The sequence below is a fragment of the Schistocerca nitens genome, chromosome 2 (assembly GCF_023898315.1).
Source record: "Schistocerca nitens isolate TAMUIC-IGC-003100 chromosome 2, iqSchNite1.1, whole genome shotgun sequence".
Classification (NCBI taxonomy): Eukaryota; Metazoa; Arthropoda; class Insecta; order Orthoptera; family Acrididae; genus Schistocerca; species Schistocerca nitens.
This window is the reverse complement of record NC_064615.1, coordinates 458,769,390-458,790,981: the sequence shown is the minus strand read 5'-3', so window position 1 is coordinate 458,790,981 and position 21,592 is coordinate 458,769,390. Positions and strand designations below refer to the sequence as shown.

Sequence of the window (21,592 nt, the reverse complement as noted above, 5' to 3'; positions counted from 1 at the left end):
ATGAAATTGAACTCACCGAACCAGGCCACAGTTTTCCAGTTGCCAGTGTCCAACTAATATGGTCACAATCCCAGGAGACGCATTGCAGTTGGTGTCGTGCTGTTAGCAAAGGGACTTGCATCAGTAATTGGTTGCTGCCATAGCCCATTAATTACTAATTACACAGCACTGTCCTAAGGGATATGTTCATCATACATCCCACATTGATTTCTGCATTTATATCACACAGTGTTGCTTGTCTGTTAGCACTGAGAACTCCATGCAAACGCCGTTGCTCTCTGACGTTAAGTGAAGGCCATTGGCCACTGCGTTGTTCACAGTGAGAGGTAATGCCTGAAATCTGGTATTCTCAGCACACGTTCGACACTGTGTATCTCAGAATATTGACTTCCCTAACAAGTTCCAAAATAAAATGTCCCATGCATCTAGCTCCAACAACCATTCCATGTTCAAAGTCATGCGGTCATAATCACATCAGTAGCCTGTTCACATGATTCAGACAAATACAAATGACAGAGCCACCACTGCACTACGCTTTCACACCCTTTGTTCGCAATACTGCTGCCATCTGTATACGTGCATATTGCTATCCCATGTCTTTTGTCAGATCAGTGTATGATGGGACTAAATAATGTGATAAACAAAGGAAAAGGAAACAAAGAAAGATAAAGAAGTTACAAACCTCTCTATGGTGTCTCAGGAGAGCATGTTCCCTGGTATACTAGAGAAGTAATTGTTTCGAAAGGAGAATTGTGGAGTAGATCACAAGATACTGTGACTTTCTGAAGATGATTTACGCAGAAAATGATGGCAGATAAAGAAATCTCTTACAAAAGGAGGGGGGGGGGGAGGAGGTGGCAGATGATTAGTGTTTTAACATCTTGTCAACACTGATCTCATTAGAGATGGAGCATGAGCTTGCATTAGACAAGCACTCAACAGTAAATATGCAACAGTTCTTTCAAAAAAATCTTCCTCAGAAGGAAGGAAATAGTACCGTAATTACTGTGCCATCTTGCAGCTATTGGGCACCAGAATGCTATCTACACTAATTATCAATTAAATTAGAGCCTTGTATATAGTAACAAGCAACACCCACTCTGGCCTTGATGATGGTGATGATCCATCATGGTGTGGACTCCACTATACACCAAAACCACTGGGAAAACATCCTGATCGACAACTGCTCAAACGTGTCCCACAGCTCATGCAGATTTGTCAGAGTTTGTCCAAGGTACAATGGCATCCCATTTGTGCTCAGTAGGACTGAGGTTTGTTGACCTTGTGGGCCACACAAGCACCTTCACATGTTCTCAAACCATTTTGGCACAGTTTAAAAAAAGATGAAGTTAAGGTGATTAGAGATGGAAAGAGAGAAGATTACAATTTAATGTCCCACAGACTATGAGGTCATTAAAGATGAAGCAGAAGCTCACATAAAGATGGATGGGAGAGGAAATTGGTTGATTTGGGGGAGGGGACCAACCAGTGAAGTCATCAGTCCCATCAGATTAGGCAAGGATGGGAAAGGAAGTTGGCCATGCCCTTTCAAGGGAACCATCCCGGCATTTGCCAGAAGCAGTTTAGGGAAATCATGGAAAACCTAAATCAGGATGGCCAGATGTAGGTTTGAACCATCATCCTCCCAAATGCAAGTCCAGTGTGCTAGCCACTGTGATACCTCACTCGGTATTAGGCATCAAGCAAGAGAATGGGCAATGGTACAATGGGTAAGTAAATTGGCTGTGCCCTCTCAAACAAATCATCCTGACATTTACCTTAAACAAGGAGCAATGGTATAGTGAATTCTGTTTCCAACGGTAGAGGCCACATGTGCTGTGTAGTAGGTGAAAAAACAGGTGCACATGATGTGAGTCATCTGCCAGTTATAGCTGGTGGTAGACATATCAAATGTCAACATCCTCCACATGAGGATATCTAGACTACCTTCCTCAACAGTGGCCTGTTGACAACTAAGATGCATCATGTAGTTTGGTATGTACTCATAACCTGAAATCAGCATGTATCAGTGTCTGTTTTGACTCATCGGTCTAAAAACATAGTGAAAAACTGAAACGTGTTGTACACCACAAAGTAACATAACTAGTAAGCACAAACACAAAATACTCAGCTTGTACAAACTAACAATAAGATACTGTTTTGCCTCTCACCTCAACATGCCAATGCTTTCCCAAAGCAGTGACAACACGTTCCTCTATTGGACGACGACATGCTCCACATATAGGAATACCCATTTTATCATGGCATCGCAGGCAATACAGTTCATTCTGAAGGCAAAAAAAAGTTTCAAATATAATGAAATGCATCTTAAATTGTAAAATTTTAAAAACCTTGGCCTGTCAGAGACATAGAATTAATGTAAATGAAATTTTGTTTTTGTTATATTGGTTATTGTGTTATAATGTAAGTCAAGATCTGCCACACATTTTAAGTTATATAATTTCTAAAGTAGCGGAGGAGCATGTGTCTCATTAAAACAGATTAGATCCAATACCAAACTGCCACAAAATTCTTTGCTTTAGACTGCTGGACTTAACAGAAATTCACCCAAAGTTAGGAAAGTTTTATAAAAGAGTCTTTTCCTTCATTTTCAGCAGTTAAGAAATGGGCATCTGAATGCAAATTTACCATAAGTGGAAAAAAAAGAGTATAGTACATTCTGCATGAGTGATTAACTTTGAAAAAGTTTTATGTAAGATAGGTGCCACTTTTATTGAATACTGACCAAAAGCAAATGTAATTTCGGGATCATTTTAAAAAGATTCCAATTGATTTTTTATGCTAATATGTTACTGTGGATATTTTTGGGGCAAACACTGCATGCTAGAAACAAAACAAGGATTTCATTTTGTTTATTCATCAAAATATAATACAGTATCATATGTCAAATAAATACATAATTTGATACCATAAAGACTACTCAATACAACTGAAATGATTGAGACCTATATCAATACATAAAGGGAGCATTAACAATATTATGAAATGGAGGAACCGGAAACAGCTGGTGTGTGCGTGAGGCATGCTTGCATGCGTGAATGTGTGGGTGTTTTCATTTTTGAAGACATCATTGGACAAAAGTCATTGTGTAACTGTCTTTTGCTGTGCCTGTCTGCAACTCAAATGTGTCGTCTTTACTGTGAGTAGCAATCTATCCTGTTAATAATATTGTTAATATTCTAACCAGGACCTTACAACGCTTGAAGTTAATATTAAACAGTGTAAGGCACAATGCAGAACAGGCATACAATTAGAAACTTCCCGGTAGATTAAAACTGTGTGCCGGACTGGGACTCAAACCTGAGACTTTTGCCTTTCGCAGGCAAGTGCTGGTGGAAATAAAGCTGTGAGAGTGGGCCGTGAGTCTTACTTGGATAGCACAGCTGGTAGAGCACTTGCCCAGAGAAAGCAAAGGTCCCATATTTAAGTCCTGGTCTGGCATTTTATTTGCTAAATAGTTTCATATCAGTTACACACTGTGCTGTTTGAGGGTTTCCCGGTGCTGCATCTGCTTGATAGGTTCCCGGGAATTATGCCGGATAATATTATAAAAACCGCACAATATTTCAGCAAGACAACTGCCCACCATCTTCAGGCGCTACAGTAGCACCTGAAGATGGCGGGCAGTTGTCTAGCTGAAATATTGTGCGGTTTTTACAATATTATCTGGTGTAATTCCCAGGAACCTATCAAGCAGTTACACACTGCTATAGAGTGAAAATTCTTTGTGGAAATTACACACTTTGCTTTAGTAACAATACCAGAAAACCAAAAGAAAACAAAACATATGAGACTATCCTTCCTGGAGTTTCCATTCTTTGGTTTTTGCGTACCATATGAGAGACAGAATAGAAGAAAGAATTATTGGAGGATTACAAAACATTAATGTTTTAAGACATAACATTACAGCCTTCCCTTTTTTTTTATTTTTATTTTTTTTTCAACTCTTTATGGAATTTTACTCGAGTAATCATTCACATCACACAAGTATTTTAGCATGACATATTTGCAAACTAGATAATTGTTCTTAAATGTTGGTGAATAACACAATTTTTTTTAAAAAATGCTTTATATCACTGCTAAACTAATTTCAGGCTATCATGCCCTTCTTCAGACGGCTAACATTTCCTATCACATTAATATTTACATCAGCAGCATGTCATTTACTCCTGCATTACACAAGAATATTTGGATATTTAGTGACACATTATATGTTGTATTGATAATAAAAACATGTACACTGCAACAGCTTATACATTGTCCTGAAACAACGATACAAGGCAAGAGAAATATATTTATCAGAACAAATATTTGATTGGAGGACCTTTTTGTTATTATTCCTACAGACTGTTTTTGTACAATGAAAACTGTTTTGAGATTTGTTTCACCCTGCTCTCACAATGGGATTACACATAATTATAGAGTGGAAATACGAAAAATGAGCACCTCTGTCTGGCTCATTCAATGTGGCTTATGTTTGTGATTAAATGTAAAGCAAAACAAAATGAGTTCAATTTATTTGAGAGATATAGAACATGGATCTTCCAATATCCAGATGCAAACCCAAGAATGCAGTGGTAGCTACCCCTCTCTGTTTTGTGATTATTAATACTTACAACAAGTTTTTAATAACACTTTTTTTTCAGAACCGAATGAAACTGCTTTTTGAAAGATTTGCTGCCAGCAAATTTAAGTCAAACCTCAAAACTCTGCCTGCAATGTCTGGCAAATGCTGACTTCCAGCAAAAAATGTAATTTGTGAACTACAGGAAAAAATTTTGTGTGTGCATTACAGCAAAAAATGTAATTTGTGCACTATTACCAAGGACCCTAATGTCATTAACATAAATATGAAATAGGAATGGTCCTCAAACACAGTCTCATTGGATGTCCATTAAGAGGTTGGCTGTTTGAAGTGAATTTAATTCTGTGATTCTTATATTTACTATCTCCCCTCTCCTCCTCTCCACTCCCACCTTCTAAAGTAACGTTTGAAATCCATAAATCTGAAGAATACACCAGGGCCCAATAGGATAACCATCTCATTCTGTGCCTAGTTGTTGGAAGAAAGTGCAAATCACATACATGTGTAAAAAGAGTAACAGTTGTGATAAGATTGTTTTCAAATCTTAGAACATATCTGGAGACCAAACGTAATGTGCTACCTTGAACAGAATGACCTCCTTCATGCCCATCAGCATGGATTCTGTAGATATTGATCTTGTGGAACACAATTCGTGCTTTTCTCATACAACGTTCTGAAAGTCATTAACTAAGGTGGTCAGGGAGATGCAGTATTTGTAACTTCTGAAAAGCATTTAACTCAATACCATGAACAATTCTTAATGAGAGAATAATCATATGGGAAATTAAACAAAATTTGCAACCAAAATGAGAATTTTTTGGCATGGAGGAAGTAGCATAATTTTAGATGGAGAATAAACAAGAGATGTGGAATTAACTTCAGACGTCATTCAGGAAAGTGTGTTGAGACCCTTGCTGTTCACACTGTATATTAATGACCTGGCAGACAATCTTAATAATAACCTCACATTTTTCAGCAGATGATGCAGTTACCCATAATGAAGTAACCCCTGAAAAGCATCTGCACAAATATTCAATCATATCTTTATACGATTAGCAACTTGCTTTAAATGTTCGAAAAAATAGTATTCTATGACTGCAATATCAATTAATTACAATTACGATCAGATAACTCAGACCAATGCCTGGGTGTAATAATTTTTGTAGGCTCAGTCAGTCATAGCTGAAGCAGGTTGCAGACTTCAGTGCACTGGTTGGATACTAGAAAAACACATTCAGTGAACAAAGGAGGTTGCTTACAAAACACTTGTGAAACCCATCCTAGGATATTGTGATGCATGCAATCCGTAACATATAGGTTTAATGTGAAATTTTGACTGTGTACAAAAAGAGCAAAAAGATCAGTCACAGATTTATTTGTCCCATGGGAGTGTGTCACAAAGATGCTGCAAATTCTTAACTGAGAGATGATTTGGAGACAGATGTTAACTATTCCAGGAAAGCCTACTTGCAAAACTTCAGTAAGTAACTTTCAAAGTTAGGAATCTGAATGCTCTGCTCCCGTAGTCTGCAATCGCTCTCCCCAATCTCCAAACATGAAAGGAATGGGAAACAGCCCTAATAATATGTGGTATAGTGGGAGCTCCCTCCAATATGCATTTCACAGTGGTTTGTAGAGTGTAGAGGAAGAAAAATACACTAATTTTGTCTAATTTACCCAATATGATATTGCACTGCATTGGATAATATGCTTTTGGGAAGTTAAAATTTATTCCAATACTGCTTTTCTCCGGTCCAGTCCACTCACAAATTTCTTCTATGAGCAGGATCATAGCTCTGTCTGCATTCCTACCTTTACAGAAGCCATTTCAAAATTCTATGACTACAGTATCGATGAGTGGAGAAGGTTCATACTTTCCAAAAAAATTGATACTATGTTTTTCATGACAGTTTCTATCGTATGAGAAGGCTGACAGTTATGAGTCTCTAGCTACTCACTTTCAGAGCTGTCTTTCTAACACACCTTCTATGAAAACATATTTATAAAATGTATATCTAAAAAGAAAGATGATGTGACTTACCGAACGAAAGTGCTGGCAGGTCGATAGACACACAAACAAACACAAACACACACACAAAATTCAAGCTTTCGCAACAAACTATTGCCTCATCAGGAAAGAGGGGAAGGAAAGACGAAAGGACGTGGGTTTTAAGGGAGAGGGTAAGGAGTCATTCCAATCCCGGGAGCGGAAAGACTTACCTTAGGGGGAAAAAAGGACAGGTATACACTCGCGCACACACACACACATATCCATCTACACATATACAGACACAAGCAGAAGGTTTAGAAATTGTACTAGTACATTCAGTTAGGATAGAAAATGATAACACATATAAGCCAGATAACATTTTACTTATCAGTGATTTTACTGCTCTCAGAAAGTCTCTGAGATTCAAAATCAACAACACTGATCTTCCCTACAGTTCATTTGCTGAGTTTTTGTTTGATTAGGTTTGTTGGAGTGTTCATGTAATAGTCATTTATATACTCATCTAAATTCAAGTTCTTGACGGTCTCTTAAGATTATGCATTCTTCATCTACAGTGATATTCAACATGGCTATGGATTTTACTCTTTTTTGCACCTTTGATTACTCTACCATAGTATTTAAACTTTGCTTTCATAGTCACTTATGTGTAACAAAGATAAGAGATACCATAGCATCCTCTCCCATTTTTAATTAATCTACTCAAGACATTACGTCTGCAGAAATAAAATGTAAATTATCTCTACTAGCCATTTTGAAATGAAAAATGAATTACACTTATTTTGCAGGCATGTATACAATCTTATTTGTAAACATAACACAGCTAAAAATCACATTTACAAATGTAGTGCATCATTGCTCAGTCCTGCCCAATTTATGCTCTGTTTCCAAGCTGTTATGAACTTACCATTTCGTTTGCAGTAAATCCTGGTCGACTTCTCACTTCCCGTGCATCAGAATTAAGTTCCGTGCCACAAGCAGCACAGTTGAAATGGTATGGATGATAGACTTCCCCACGGAAACGAAGAGGTTTATCATCAATCAAACCACTATGATACAAGGGAGGAAAAGAAACAGTAAGTAAGAAATACTGAAATAAATTTCAGTTAATTTGTAAGAGGCATTAATCCACCACATGGATGGCCATAATATGATTGCAGTTATTAGTTTTAATTTTTAAGCAGTTAAACAAGCAGTTTTGCTGTAAATTTCAATATGCGAAAAATACAGTGTTAGTGCCTCATAAGAATATATTGTTGTACTGGGCACACTACTGTGGAATGTTATCAATTTTAGGATTGCATAAAAAGAACACCAATCGATAAGTATTTACCTTAGAGCATTAGACATAATTCACTCCTACTAGAAAGGTCTCTAGATAATTTGAGCACTCTACTGCAATGCTGGATAGCCATAAGTGTCAGGACTAACTTGATTTCAAACATACTTTTGTGAAGTTAAGAGATCTATACGTATTGTATATCTGACATATTGTTTTCTCCAAAACAATGGAAAATATACAGCTGCATAACAATATGAATTAGGATAGATTGCTACTCAGCACATAAAAGTGGCAATGACTGGCAGAGATGCTCATTTAAAAGCAGACCGTGGAAAAACACTAGCTTTCAGACAAAGTCTCTCTCTCATTTGTGCAGGCATAAAAAATATGTGTGTGTGTGTGTGTGTGTGTGTGTGTGAGAGAGAGAGAGAGAGAGAGAGAGAGAGAGAGAGAGAGAGAGAGAGGGCACAAGGTAGTAGGACTCTCTCTCTCTCTCTCTGAGGTTTCCGTGCAAATTTAATTATATACATAGATAATTCCCTCATTGCGGGAATCAAGAATCTTGATGATTTTTGCCTGTTAATTGATATCAATACTGGCAAAATATTGGTCCCAGGAATTCTAAGACTTTCAAGAATGCTTTAGCTTTGCATTTAAATTTTTTGTGTAATTGTGCAGCTGTTATAATCATTCCTGAGAAAAAGAGATCTTAACAGACAGATAAGACACACAGAGAACAAATTACAAAATAAATATTTTTTAATGACATAATTACAAATTAGTGATTTTTGATTGTTTTCTTTATTGTTTCTCTAACACTTAACTTCTTGCAAAATTTCATGATTCTAGGTCAATGATAGAATTTCATGATTTTAAGTCAATGAGAAGTACCCCACAAGTCCTGATGAGTGGGTTTGCAAGTATCAAAATATGTGACACACATGGCCACATCTTTTGATTGCACTGACTTTAAAGCGTAAGATTTTTACACCATCAAGGGACCATAGACTTTAGTATGTGACAAATTTCAACTTGTTATGTTTAACCATTCCTGGCAGAAAATGTTCTAAACAGTTGGACAGAGTGACAGACAAGTGGACAACAAAGTGATCCTATAAATGTTCTGTTTTTATGGACTGAGGTATGGGACCCTAAACATGAAATCAGCAAAGACAGTTAACAGCAGAGGTATTGAGCAATGGGCAGAAATGTAAATGACAATGGAAATCACAGCCAGCCCACTCTGTCAGCAGTTTTGCCCCTCCCTTCATCATGTCTTTTCCATGTTCGCCTCAATGCCCTTATATGATAACCATTCACTCCAGTCAGAATATCATGCCACAAAAAATCCATTAGATGTTTGCAAGGGTGCTTGTGTCCTCTAGAGAACAACTCAAATTCTTATGCTATGATTGTGTGTTCAAGTTCTTGTTAAAGTTGACAAGACATTTCTTAATGCCCCCACTTTACGGTAATAGGAAAACTTTGCTCATTTCATTTCATTGTTTAATTTTCTGCACTGCTGGATGAACCAAACCACGCTCACACAACTTCCTCCAATTATATTTCCGGTGTGTTTCAAAAATTATTTGCTATGCCATTTTCTTAAAGGTAAAATTCTATCATAAACTTTGGTAACATTTCCTAGTCTTCTGCAGTTGCTTCCACATCCTTGTTTACTGATGACTCTCAAAACACATGTTCAGGCTTGTTCATAAAATGTTGGTTAATGTTGCATTTTCCTCTCAATTGCATGGGAGGAATGGCGAAAGGAATGACTGACTGGCATAATAGCTTTGGCTTGTTTGTCATAGAAAATAAAATAGAAAGACACAGTACAACAGCAACTGTTACTTTATTTCTAAATCCAAATGCCTTTCATAAAACAGATGTGAGACCCATAATAAAGAGTTTGTTCGACAGAGCTATACTCAACAACAGAAAATTCTATGTTATGCTGAAATGTAAGAAGACACACTGAAGAAACTAGAACAAAAGATTATTTCAAGGCAGTGTGTTGTCCCCGATTCTTTACGACACCTATACGTGATCAGCCAGATCTTCCAAATGTAAGATGATTTGTCTATGTGGCTAACGTAGTTGACAGTCCGAGGAAGGACCTTTGATGAAGTCAAAGCTAAAACAAGCAAAGTGCTTGAAAAGTTCAAAGAGTATTACAATCTGAACCATCTTAAGCCAAACCCAAGAAAAACTTGTGTAAGTTCTTTCCACTTAAGAAACAGAGATGCTAGAAGCAAAATTAATATTACTGGATAGGATTGGAAATTCAGCACTGTGACACCCAAAAATATTTGAGAATCACTCTGGATAGCACTCCCATGTTTTAGAGCACACTGTATGGGTTTGAAACGCAAAATCTGCAACAGAAACAGTACACTGAGGAAGCTGACAATCTCCAGGTTCTCCTATCAATTGCTATGGGACTGTTTTTCTGTAGGAGAACATGAAGCACCAGTGTGGGGAGTGTCAGTTCACACCAGGCATGCGGATGTGTCCTTAAATGAGTCTGTCCATTTACTTACGGGGTGCCTCAGACCAACCACAGTCCCAAAGATCTACCCCCTGGCCTGCACTGGACCCTACCCAAAAGACACAGAGTGGTGGGAAAATAGAATGGAAGAAACAGATTGGAAACCAAAAACATTTACTGTACAATTATACCTGCAACACGTCACCTTAAGTCCAGGAAAAGTTTTTTTGCAGTGAACACTACAAGTAAATGTCAAGTCGGATGTCAGACATGATTTTCTGTGGCATGAAAGTGCTCCTATGTACAAGGGTTTTACTACAGGGGAAGAAATTAGTTGCTATTACAACCTACCCTACATGACTTGTAGAACTCTTAATATAGTGAGAACAGGAGTCTCAAGGTGCAGAACAAATTTGGTCTCACGGGGGTAAGAGGATGACATTACATGCAGATTTAGAACAATCCACACTTTTTTATCACCACCTAATATGTGAAAACATATATGAAACCTGTACAGAGGCAGAAGTGTCAATATAAAGTGTACGATATTTGCGGAATTATGGACAGGAGAAGTGTGGTACCTTTCTCTCAAACACAGAAAGTTAGTACATATTTCGTTTAATGCCTCCAGAGGAAAACATTTGTACACTTTTCTGCGAAAATGCTCTGTAGACATTAGTATGAGGATATCCGGAGAGTAATCTTTGTCTTCACATTTGCACGGGAACTATTCAGAGGGACAGAACAATAATTATAATTATTCATACAGCAGGTCACTTTGCTTAGAGCTGCAAGAGCAAGAAAGCTACAACGCTTCTTACTCGCCTACAGTTGCTGCTCAAAGTAAATGCTGCAAGTAAAAATCATGTTCTGTAACACAGTTTTAAGTGACAAAAAATTTCAAAACTGTTGACATTTGTCACAAAATCTGTAGTGTATATGGCTCACATGTGATGAGGAAAGGTGTTGTACATCAATGGTGTCATTTTCTTCAGAGTGAAAACATGGATGTTCATGCTGACGTAAGAAGTGGCCATTCGTTTGTAGTCAGCTATGGAAAATTGGTATTTTATTATATGTACATCTCAACTATGAGACAAGTTGCTGCAAATTTATTGGATTGTTTTGCATGAGGTCTTGAATTAACAGTGGCAGAACCTTTCAGGTTCCAAAACTTTTCAAAACATTATAGATAACGGCTTCTCTGGACTTAGTGTTTCATTACAACATGGAATGAAAAGCTCTATTGAACAGGATCATAATCAGTCATAAGAAAAGGGTTTCATGTACTAGTGTAGATACAAAACAGCTATCAATGATGTGCGAGACCACCTGGCCTGACGAATCTTACAAAACTTTGTCAGTCATGTATAGTATGACTCCCCCTTCTAGGATGTTTAAGAAATCCTGTTTGTTGGTATTATAAAAAGTAAAACACAATCTATTCTGAAGCCTATTGTGAGACATTTAGAAAACATTTAGAATACTTCATCATTAGTTATGTGACCTACCCATCTAATCTTCAGCATTCTTCTGTAGCACCACATTTCAAAAGCTTCTATTCTCTTGTCCAAACTATTTATCGTCCATGTTTCACTTCCATACGTGGCTACACTCCATACACATACTTTCCGAAATGACTTCCTGACACTTAAAGCTATACTCTATGTTAACAAATTTCTCTTCTTCAGAAATGCTTTCCTTGCCATTGCCAGTCTACATTTTATATCCTCTCTACTTTGACATTATCAGTTATTTTGCTCCCCAAATAGCAGAACTCCTTTACTACTTTAAGCATCTCATTTCCTAATCTAATTCCCTCAGCATCACCCGACTTAATTCGACTACATTCCATTATCCTTGTTTCGCTTTTGTTGATGTTCATCTTATATCCTCCTTTCAAGACACTATCAATTCCATTCAACTGCTCTTCCAAGTCCTTTGCTGTCTCTGACAGAATTACAATGTCATCGGCGAACCTCAAAGTTTTTATTTTTTCTCCATGGATTTTAATACCTACTCCGAATTTTTCTTTTGTTTCCTTTACTGCTTGCTCAATATACAGATATAATAACGTCGGGGATAGGCTACAACCCTGTCCCACTCCCTTCCCAACCACTGGTTCCCTTTCATGCTCCTCTTCTAACTGCCATATAGTTTCAGTACAAATTGTAAATAGCCCTTCGCTCCCTGTATTTAACCCCTGCCACCTTCAGAATTTGAAAGAGAGTATTCCAGTCAACATTGTCAAAAGCTTTCTCTAAGTCTACAAACGCTAGGAATGTAGGTTTGCCTTTCCTTAATCTGTCTTCTAAGATAAGTCGTAAGGTCAGTATTGCCTCACGTGTTCCAATATTTCTACGGAATCCAAACTGATCTTCCCCGAGGCCACCTTCTACTAGTTTTTCCATTCGTCTGTAAAGAATTCATGTTAGTATTTTGCAGCCGTGGCTTATTAAATTGATAGTTCGGTAATTTTCACATCTGTCAACATCTGCTTTCTTTGGGATTGGAACTATTATATTCTTCTTGAAGTCTGAGGGTATTTCGCCTGTCTCGTACATCTTGCTCACCAGATGGTAGAATTTTGTTAGGCCTACCTCTACCAAGGCTGTCAGTAGTTCTAATGGAATGTTGTCCACTCCCGGGGCCTTGTTTTGACTTAGGTCTTTCAGTGCTCTGTCAAACTCTTTATGCAGTATCATATCTCCTATTTCATCTTCATCTACATTCTCTTCCATTTCTATAATATTGTCCTCCTGTACATCGCCCTTGTATAGACCCTCTATATACTCCTTCCACCTTTGTGCTTTCCCTTCTTTGCTTAGAACTGGGTTTCCATCTGAGCTCTTGATATTCATGCAAGTGGTTCTCTTTTCTCCAACGGTCTCCTTAATTTTCCTATAGGCAGTATCTATCTTAACCCTAGTGGTATGTGCCTCTACATCGTTACATTTGTCCTCTAGCCATCCCTGTTTAGCCATTTTGCACTTCCTGTCGTTCTCATTTTTGAGGCTTTTGTATTCCTTTTTGCCTGCTTCATTTACTGCATTTTTATATTTTCTCCTTTGATCAATTAAATTCAATATTTCTTCTGTTACCCAAGGATTTCTAGTAGCCCTCGTCTTATTACCTACTTGATCCTCTGCTGCCTTCACCACTTCATCCCTCAAAGCTACCCACTCTTCTACTACTGTATTTCTTTCCCCCATTCTTGTCAATTGTTCCCTTATGCTCTCCCTGAAACTCTGTACAACCTCTGGTTTAGTCAGTTTATCCAGGTCCCATCTCCTTAAATTCCCAGCTTTTTCCAGTTTCTTCAGTTTTAATCTACAGTTCATAACATATAGATTGTTGTCAGAGTCCACATATGCACCTGGAAATGTCTTAAAATTTGAAACCTGGTTCCTAAATCTCTGTCTTACCATTATATAATCTATCTGAAACCTTCTAGTACCTCTAGGCTTCTTCCATGTATACAATCTTCTTTTATGATTCTTGAACCAAGTGTTAGCTATGATTAGGTTGTGCTCTGTGCAAAATTCTATCAGGCGGCTTCCTCTTTCGTTTCTTACCCTCAATCCATGTTCACCTACTACGTTTCCTTCTCTCCATTTTACTACTGACAAATTCCAGTCACCCACGACTATTAAATTTTCATCTCCCTTCACTATCTGTATAATTTCTTTTATTTAATCATACATGTCTTCAATTTCTTCGTCATCTGGAGAGCTAGTTGGCATATAAACTTGTGCTACTGTGGTAGGCGTGGGCTTCGTATCTATCTTTGCCACAATAATGCGTTCACTATGCTGTTTGTAGTAGCTTACTTGCATTCCTATTTTCCTATTCATTATTAAACCTACTCCTGCATTACCCCTATTTGATTTTGTGTTTATAACCCTGTATGAAAGATGTATGAAACAGGCGAAATACCCTCAGACTTCAAGAAGAATATAATAATTCCAATCCCAAAGAAAGCAGGTGTTGACAGATGTGAAAATTACAGAACAATCAATTTAATAAGCCACAGCTGCAAAATACTAACATGAATTCTTTACAGACGAATGGAAAAACTAGTAGAAGCCGACCTCGGGGTAGATCAGTTTGGATTCTGTAGAAATCCTGGAACACGTGAGGCAATACTGACCCTACGACTTATCTTAGAAGACAGATTAAGGAAAGGCAAACCTACGTTTCTAGCATTTGTAGACTTAGAGAAAGCTTTTGACAATGTTGACTGGAATACTCTCTTTCAAATTCTAAAGGTGGCAGGGGTAAAATACAGGGAGCGAAAGGCTATTTACAATTTGTACTGAAACTATATGGCAGTTAGAAGAGGAGCATGAAAGGGAACCAGTGGTTGGGAAGGGAGTGGGACAGGGTTGTAGCCTATCCCCGACGTTATTATATCTGTATATTGAGCAAGCAGTAAAGGAAACAAAAGAAAAATTCAGAGTAGGTATTAAAATCCATGGAGAAAAAATAAAAACTTTGAGGTTCGCCGATGACATTGTAATTCTGTCAGAGACAGCAAAGGACTTGGAAGAGCAGTTGAATGGAATGGATAGCATCTTGAAAGGAGGATATAAGATGAACATCAACAAAAGCAAAACGAGGATAGTGGAATGTAGTCGAATTAAGTCGGGTGATGCTGAGGGAATTAAGATTAGGAAATGAGACATTTAAAGCAGTAAAGGAGTTTTGCTATTTGTGGTGTGCAAAGTAACTGATGATGGTCGAAGTAGAGAGGATATAAAATGTAGACTGGCAATGGCAAGGAAAGCGTTTCTGAAGAAGAGGGAAATTTGTTAACATCGAGTATAGATTTAAGTGTCAGGAAGTCATTTCTGAAAGTATTTGAATGGAGTGTAGCCATGTATGGAAGTGAAACATGGACGATAAATAGTTTGGACAAGAGAATAGAAGCTTTTGAAATGTGGTGCTACAGAAGAATGCTGAAGATTAGATGGGTAGATCACATAACTAATGAGGAAGTATTGAATAGGATTGGGGAGAAGAGAAGTTTGTGGCACAACTTGACCAGAAGAAGGGATCTGTTGGTAGGACATGTTCTGAGGCATCAAGGGATCACAGTTTAGTATTGGAGGGCGGTGTGGAGGGTAAAAATCGTAGAGGGAGACCAAGAGATGAATACACTAAGCAGATTCAGAAGGATGTAGGTTGTAGTAGGTACTGGGAGATGAAGAAGCTTGCACAGGATAGAGTAGCATGGAGAGCTGCATCAAACCAGTCTCAGGACTGAAGACCACAACAACAACAACAACAACAACAACAACAACAACCCTGTAGTCACCTGACCAAAAGTCTTGTTACTCCTGCCACCGAACTTCACTAATTCCCACTATATCTAACTTTAACCTACCCATTTCCCTTTTTAAATTTTCTAACCTAACTGCCCAATTAAGAGATCTGACATTCCATGCTCCGATCCGTAGAATTCCAGTTTTCTTTCTCCTGATAACGACATTCTCTCGAGTAGTCCCTGCCCGGAGATCCAAATGGGGGACTATTTTACCTCCGGAATGTTTTACCCAAGAGGATGCCATCATCATTTGACCATACAGTAAAGCTGCATGCCCTCGGGAAAAATTACGGCCATAGTTTCCCCTTGCTTTCAGCCGTTCACAGTACCAGCACAGCAAGGCCGTTTTGGTTAGTGTTACAAGGCCAGATCAGTCAATCATCCAGACTGTTGCCCCTGCAACTACTGAGAAGGCTGCTGCCCCTTTTCAGGATCCACACATTTGTCTGGCCTCTCAACAGATACCCCTCCGTTGTGGTTGCACCTATGGTACGGCTATCTGTATCGCTGAGGCACGCAAGCCTCCCCACCAATGGCAAGGTCCATGGTTCATGGGGGTAGGGCTGAAATTGGTAGCAAAAAAGAACAAAGAAATTCATCAAACAGCCATGCAAACTGAAAAGTTATTTTATTTTAATTTTGCTACCAATTTCAGCATATTTTTGCTGAAACTGGTAGCAAAAATAAAATGAAATAACTTTTCAATTTGCACGGCTGTTTGATGAGTTTCTTTGTAAAATTTTTCACGTCCACAATGGATCAACAGTGTCATTCAAAACAAGTGACACTGCCTCTTGAATATTAGTGTTGTGCTTTCCACAATAATCCTATGGTAGAGTTGGTGAAAGGGAGCCTACAATTGGTGCAACTTTACTGCACACGTACCTCAACCAACCAAAGAACACAATTTTATATACATCTCCTTGGCAATGTCTCAGCGCCATTGCAGCTTTATAGACAACTACTTTTTTCACCTGAAGCTGTTTACACTCGGCATTTGAAAGCTGAAAACAGCACTGCCAGCTGTAAGTTCATCTATTGTCACTCTACAGCATATACCTTTCTCCCAGTGATTTCCACCTCTTCATGCACATAAGGAAGAGACTTGGTTCTCAAAGCTGTGACTCCAACAAGGAACTTCCAAATACTGTCATGGAGTGATTACAATCTCAGGTGACGGAAATTTATGCAGAGGAAATTTGTAAATGCACTAAGAAACATCACACATGATTAAATCTGAATGATTATCATGTAGAGAAATAATAATAATGTGTAGTTTTAAGATGAACATTTGCATTAATGCTTTAATTATTGTGGAATTTTATTTTTACCTCAATGGAGGTTACTTCCCAGGCAGCCATCATAAACCACACACTGTTTTCTAATAAAAACAACATGATTAAGAAACTTACTGGCATTTGTGGCATACATATTTTCCCAATCCAACTGCTTTGGCTTTAGCATTACATTCGTGGCAGAGAGCACGTCCCTGATTGCGTATAAAGCCTAGGTCTGCCAATTCTTTGTCACACATCTCACAACGGAAACATCGAGGATGCCAGTTAGCATTCATTGCTTTAATTACACGTCCAATGACGAATTCACCTGGAGAACATTCAGGTAAAACAATGACAGGATTACACATTATTTACTATTCTATAACAATAATTTGAAGTAAGTTACATCACAATAAAAGAGAAGCAAATATTTTAGGAAAAAGAAAATTTACTATTTAAAAACCTACAAAGGACAAAAAACAGTAACTTTCATTATGCAGTTTTGTCTTATATGAATATTATATTCATTAATTTAAATGAAATGACAATAAAAGTCTTTCAGTGAGTTCTCTAATGTTCTCCACCCTTCTCCAATTACTAAGTTACTACGAGGCCAGTGCAGCAACAAAAAATGTGATATTTACATTAGCTTTGTTAAAGCAGCATTTCCACAATCACATGTATGTACAGAGTGAAGGCACCATCTGAGCAGTGGTTCCTCATACTCAAACTGCTTGGGTCTGACTGGCAGCTGTTCATATGGTGCCTCAAACTTGTCGTCTTTTTTTTTTTTTTTTTTTTTTTTTTTTTTTTTTCCCCAAACTACCTAACACTGTGACTCAGCACAGAACTGATTGTGTACAACAGCCATGCACATATCCTGTGAAAGGAGAAAGAAAGATAGATGGACACAGAGCAGAGATAAAGGGATAGGTAGAGAGATAGATAGGGGTATGGGAATGTGAAATTTCTTATCTTGTGTATGTCAGATCAAGTCTTTGTCATTTAGCATGAAATTGTAGCATGACATTGCCAATATAATAACATATAAACTTTATTTTGTAGATTGGGATGTGGACATCTTGCAGAGAAATGGTTCACAAGCATAAAATATAAATAATATAAGAAACATGTGGTTTATATGCTTTCTGTAGGTATTGTAGAATAATTATAGGAATGCAAGTGAAGACTTCACCCTACACAACACCGAAAAATTTAATTTTTACTGCAAACACAGATAGATTGAAGGTAAAATGTTCATTTATCGGTACTTTATTATAGAATTTATACCAAAATGTTACTTTTTTGATTCGTCTTCAATGCACAGAGCCTTAGGATTACTCTTCCTAGCCGTGAAATGGAAACCACAAGAGTTGGGTAGTTGATGGCACTTCATAACTTCAGAACAATGGAACCCAATATTGCACAGACAGATATTCTGTGTTAACAGCAACCACCTGAGTCTACATCTACACTATACAAGCCACATATGGTGTGCTGAGGAGGGTACTTTGTGCATATCTGTTACTTTCCCCTTTTCTGTTCTATGTTCTCAGGAAGAATGATTACTGGCAAGTCTCTGTGTGAGCTTGGATCTCTCATTTTACCTATATGGTCCTTTGGCAAGATATATACGGAAAGAAGCAATATATTTGTTGACTCTTCTGGGAGCATATGCTCTTGCAACTTTAACAGTAAACCACAATGTGATGCTGAACACCTCTCTTGCAGAGCCTGCCAATTGAGTTCCTAAGCATCTTTGTGACAAACTGGCACTAAATAATTTGAAATGTGTTGCTCTTCTTTGGATTCTCTTGCTCACTTTGTTACAAAGTAATGGTCCTATAACATTCCCTCATGGTATATTCAAATTTACTTTTACATCTGAAGATTCCTCTCTATTGAGAACAACATGCTGTGTTCTGTTTCCAAGAAATTTTTCAATCCAATCACACAGCTGGTCAGACTCCACATATTTGTTTCATTAGGTGGCAGTGTGGAACTGTATTGAATGCCTTCTGGAAGTCAAGAAACACATCATCAATCTGCATGACAGTGCCTACTGCTTTCTGGGTCTCAAAGTGATTTTACAAAATTGCTGTTTTCAGAATCCATGTTGATTCCAACAGTGGAGATTTTCAGTCTCTAGAAATGTCATAACATGTGAGCATTAAACATGTTCTAAAATTCTACAACAACCAAACATCAATGATATAGGCCCATAAATATATGCGCCAGTTTGACAACCCTTCTTGAAAATGGGAATGACCAGCACTTTTTTTCCAATCAGTAGAAATGTGTTTCTCCAGCTACCAACTACACAGTGCTTTCATATATTCTATGTAGAATCATACTAGCATCCTGTCAGGTTCAATGGCCTTTCCTCTGTTTTCACTATCGGTCATTCTGACTGTCAATTGAGTGTTTAAATGAGGCACCAGAATGCAATCTTCTACAGTAAAAAATTTATTTCCACCTTCTCTCTGTCATCCTCCGTTTTGACACCATTATGATCACAGAATGCCTGGACAGATTGGTTGGTTTAAAAAGAGGGGGAAAGGGACCAAACTGCTTGGTCATCAGTCCCTTGTTCCGAATAAAACAATGCCATAAGGGGGAGAATAAAACAAACGAGACGTACAACACAAAAGGGAAAGAAAGGTAAAACCACAAGAACGAAGGAATGGTAACAAACAGTAAAAGGAACAAAAGAGGACAAGAAAACAACAAAGAGATGCAAGAGCAAAACAGGAATGCAGATTACAGTGGTTGGCCGACCACGGGTATAAAAAGGAGAAGCCAGGTACTCTGCAACACATTAAAACCTCCACCCTAAACCAAGCGAGGAGGAGCAGTGGTTAGTTAGCACACTGGACTCACATTCGGGAGGATGATGGTTCAATCCTCTGTCCGGCCACCCTGATTCAGGTTTTCGTGATTTTTCTAAATTGTTTCGGGCAAATGCCAGGATGGTTCCTTTGAAAGGGCGCGGCCGACTTCCTTCCCCATCCTTCCCTAATCTGTTGAGACTGATGACCTCACAGTTTGGTCTCCTCCCCAAATAAACCCCCCTCCCCCCTAAAAGTATTAGGTTGGAGGACATGCGTGAAAACTTAGATCAAATGATAAAACCCACCCTCACAAATAGAACGTAAAACTAAAGCTGCTGTTGAGGCATTGTCGCCCAATACCAAAGGTGGGGTGCTGGGAAAGTTAAAAGTCCGCCACAGAGGGGCTAAAAGTGGGCAGTCCAGCAAGAGATGGACGACCATCATTTGTGAGCCACAGTGACACTGAGGTGGGTCCTCGTGACAGAGGAGGTAACCATGCGTTAGCCACAGATGCCTAATGCTGAGCCGGCAGAGAACAACTGATTCTCTGCGAGAGGCCCGCATGGGAGACTTCCAGACATTCGTAGTCTGCTTAATGACACGCAGTTTGTTGTGCGTACTGTTATGCCATTCCACCTCCCAAATCCTAAAAACTCTGCAGCGTATGACAGAACGCAGGTCACGTCTAGAGAAACCAATCTCCATAAGCGGTTTCTGTGTAGCCTGTTTGGCCAGCCTGTCAGCAAGTTCGTTGCCTGGGATTCCAACATGACCTGGGGTCCAGACAAAGACCACTGAACGACTGGACCGTTCCAGGGCATTGATGGACTCCTGGATGGTCCTTACCAAAGGATGTCGAGGGTAGCACTGGTTGATAGCTTGTAGGATACTCAGTACTCAGTACACAGAAGAAACGACTCCCCAGGTCATGAACGGATGTGCTCAAGAGCATGAGATATAGCCACCAGCTCTGCAGTGAAAACACTGCAGCCATTGGGCAAAGAATGCGGTTCAATATGTCCTCCATGGACATACGTGAAGCCGACGTGACCATCAGCCATCGAGCTATCGGTATAAACCACTTCATGGCCTCGGTACATATCAAGAATCAACAGGAAGTGGCAGCAAAGTGCCGCGGGGTTAACTGAGTCCTTAAGACCATGTGATAGGTCCAGGCGAAGCTGCGGCCTGGATGTACACCATGGAGGTGTACTTGAATCGACCTCAAGTATAGATAGAAAAGGCAATGACTGCAGTTCGGATAAAAGGGATTGGACGCAAACTGCAATTGTAAGCCCTGACCTGGGCCACTAATGTGGGAGATGAACCACCGTGGGTGGGAAAAGGAGTAATTCGGATGCGCAGGAGAACTACAAACATGCGCAACGTAACTGGTGAGCAGTTGTGCATGCCTAATCTTCAATGGAGGGACACCAGCCTCCACCTGGGTGCTGGACACCAGACTCGTCCTAAAAGCTCCGTCGCTTGTTCAACACCACAGTGGTGCGCTGTGTCGAGTAAACACGACACTGAGGGCTCCACCGAACCATAAACCACACTCCCATAGTACAGGCAGGATTGAACAAGGGCTCTGTAGAGCTGCAGCAGCGTAGAGCGTTCTGCACCCGAGTTGGTATTGCTCAGGCGGCGAAGGGAATTGAGGTGCTGCCAGCACTTCCATTTAAGCTGACAAAGGTGAGGAAGCCAAGTCAATTGGGCGTCGAAAACCAGTCCTACGATATTATGTCGCCAGGTGGTGTCATACACGTTT

At 38.9% G+C, this 21,592-nt stretch overlaps 1 protein-coding gene across 1 annotated transcript in view; it reads right to left on the bottom strand.

Moving 5' to 3' along the window:
- The window catches only part of LOC126236345 (LIM and senescent cell antigen-like-containing domain protein 1), a 67,277-nt gene that overhangs the window by 18,898 nt on the left and 26,787 nt on the right, over window positions 1-21,592 (bottom strand). Inside the window, exons 5-7 of the mRNA XM_049945575.1 lie at window positions 17,126-17,318; window positions 7,522-7,663; window positions 2,172-2,288 (exon numbers count right to left, since the gene is read on the bottom strand). Of these exons, the coding sequence (XP_049801532.1) occupies window positions 2,172-2,288; window positions 7,522-7,663; window positions 17,126-17,318 (452 nt within the window). The remainder of the gene's footprint in view (window positions 1-2,171; window positions 2,289-7,521; window positions 7,664-17,125; window positions 17,319-21,592) is intronic.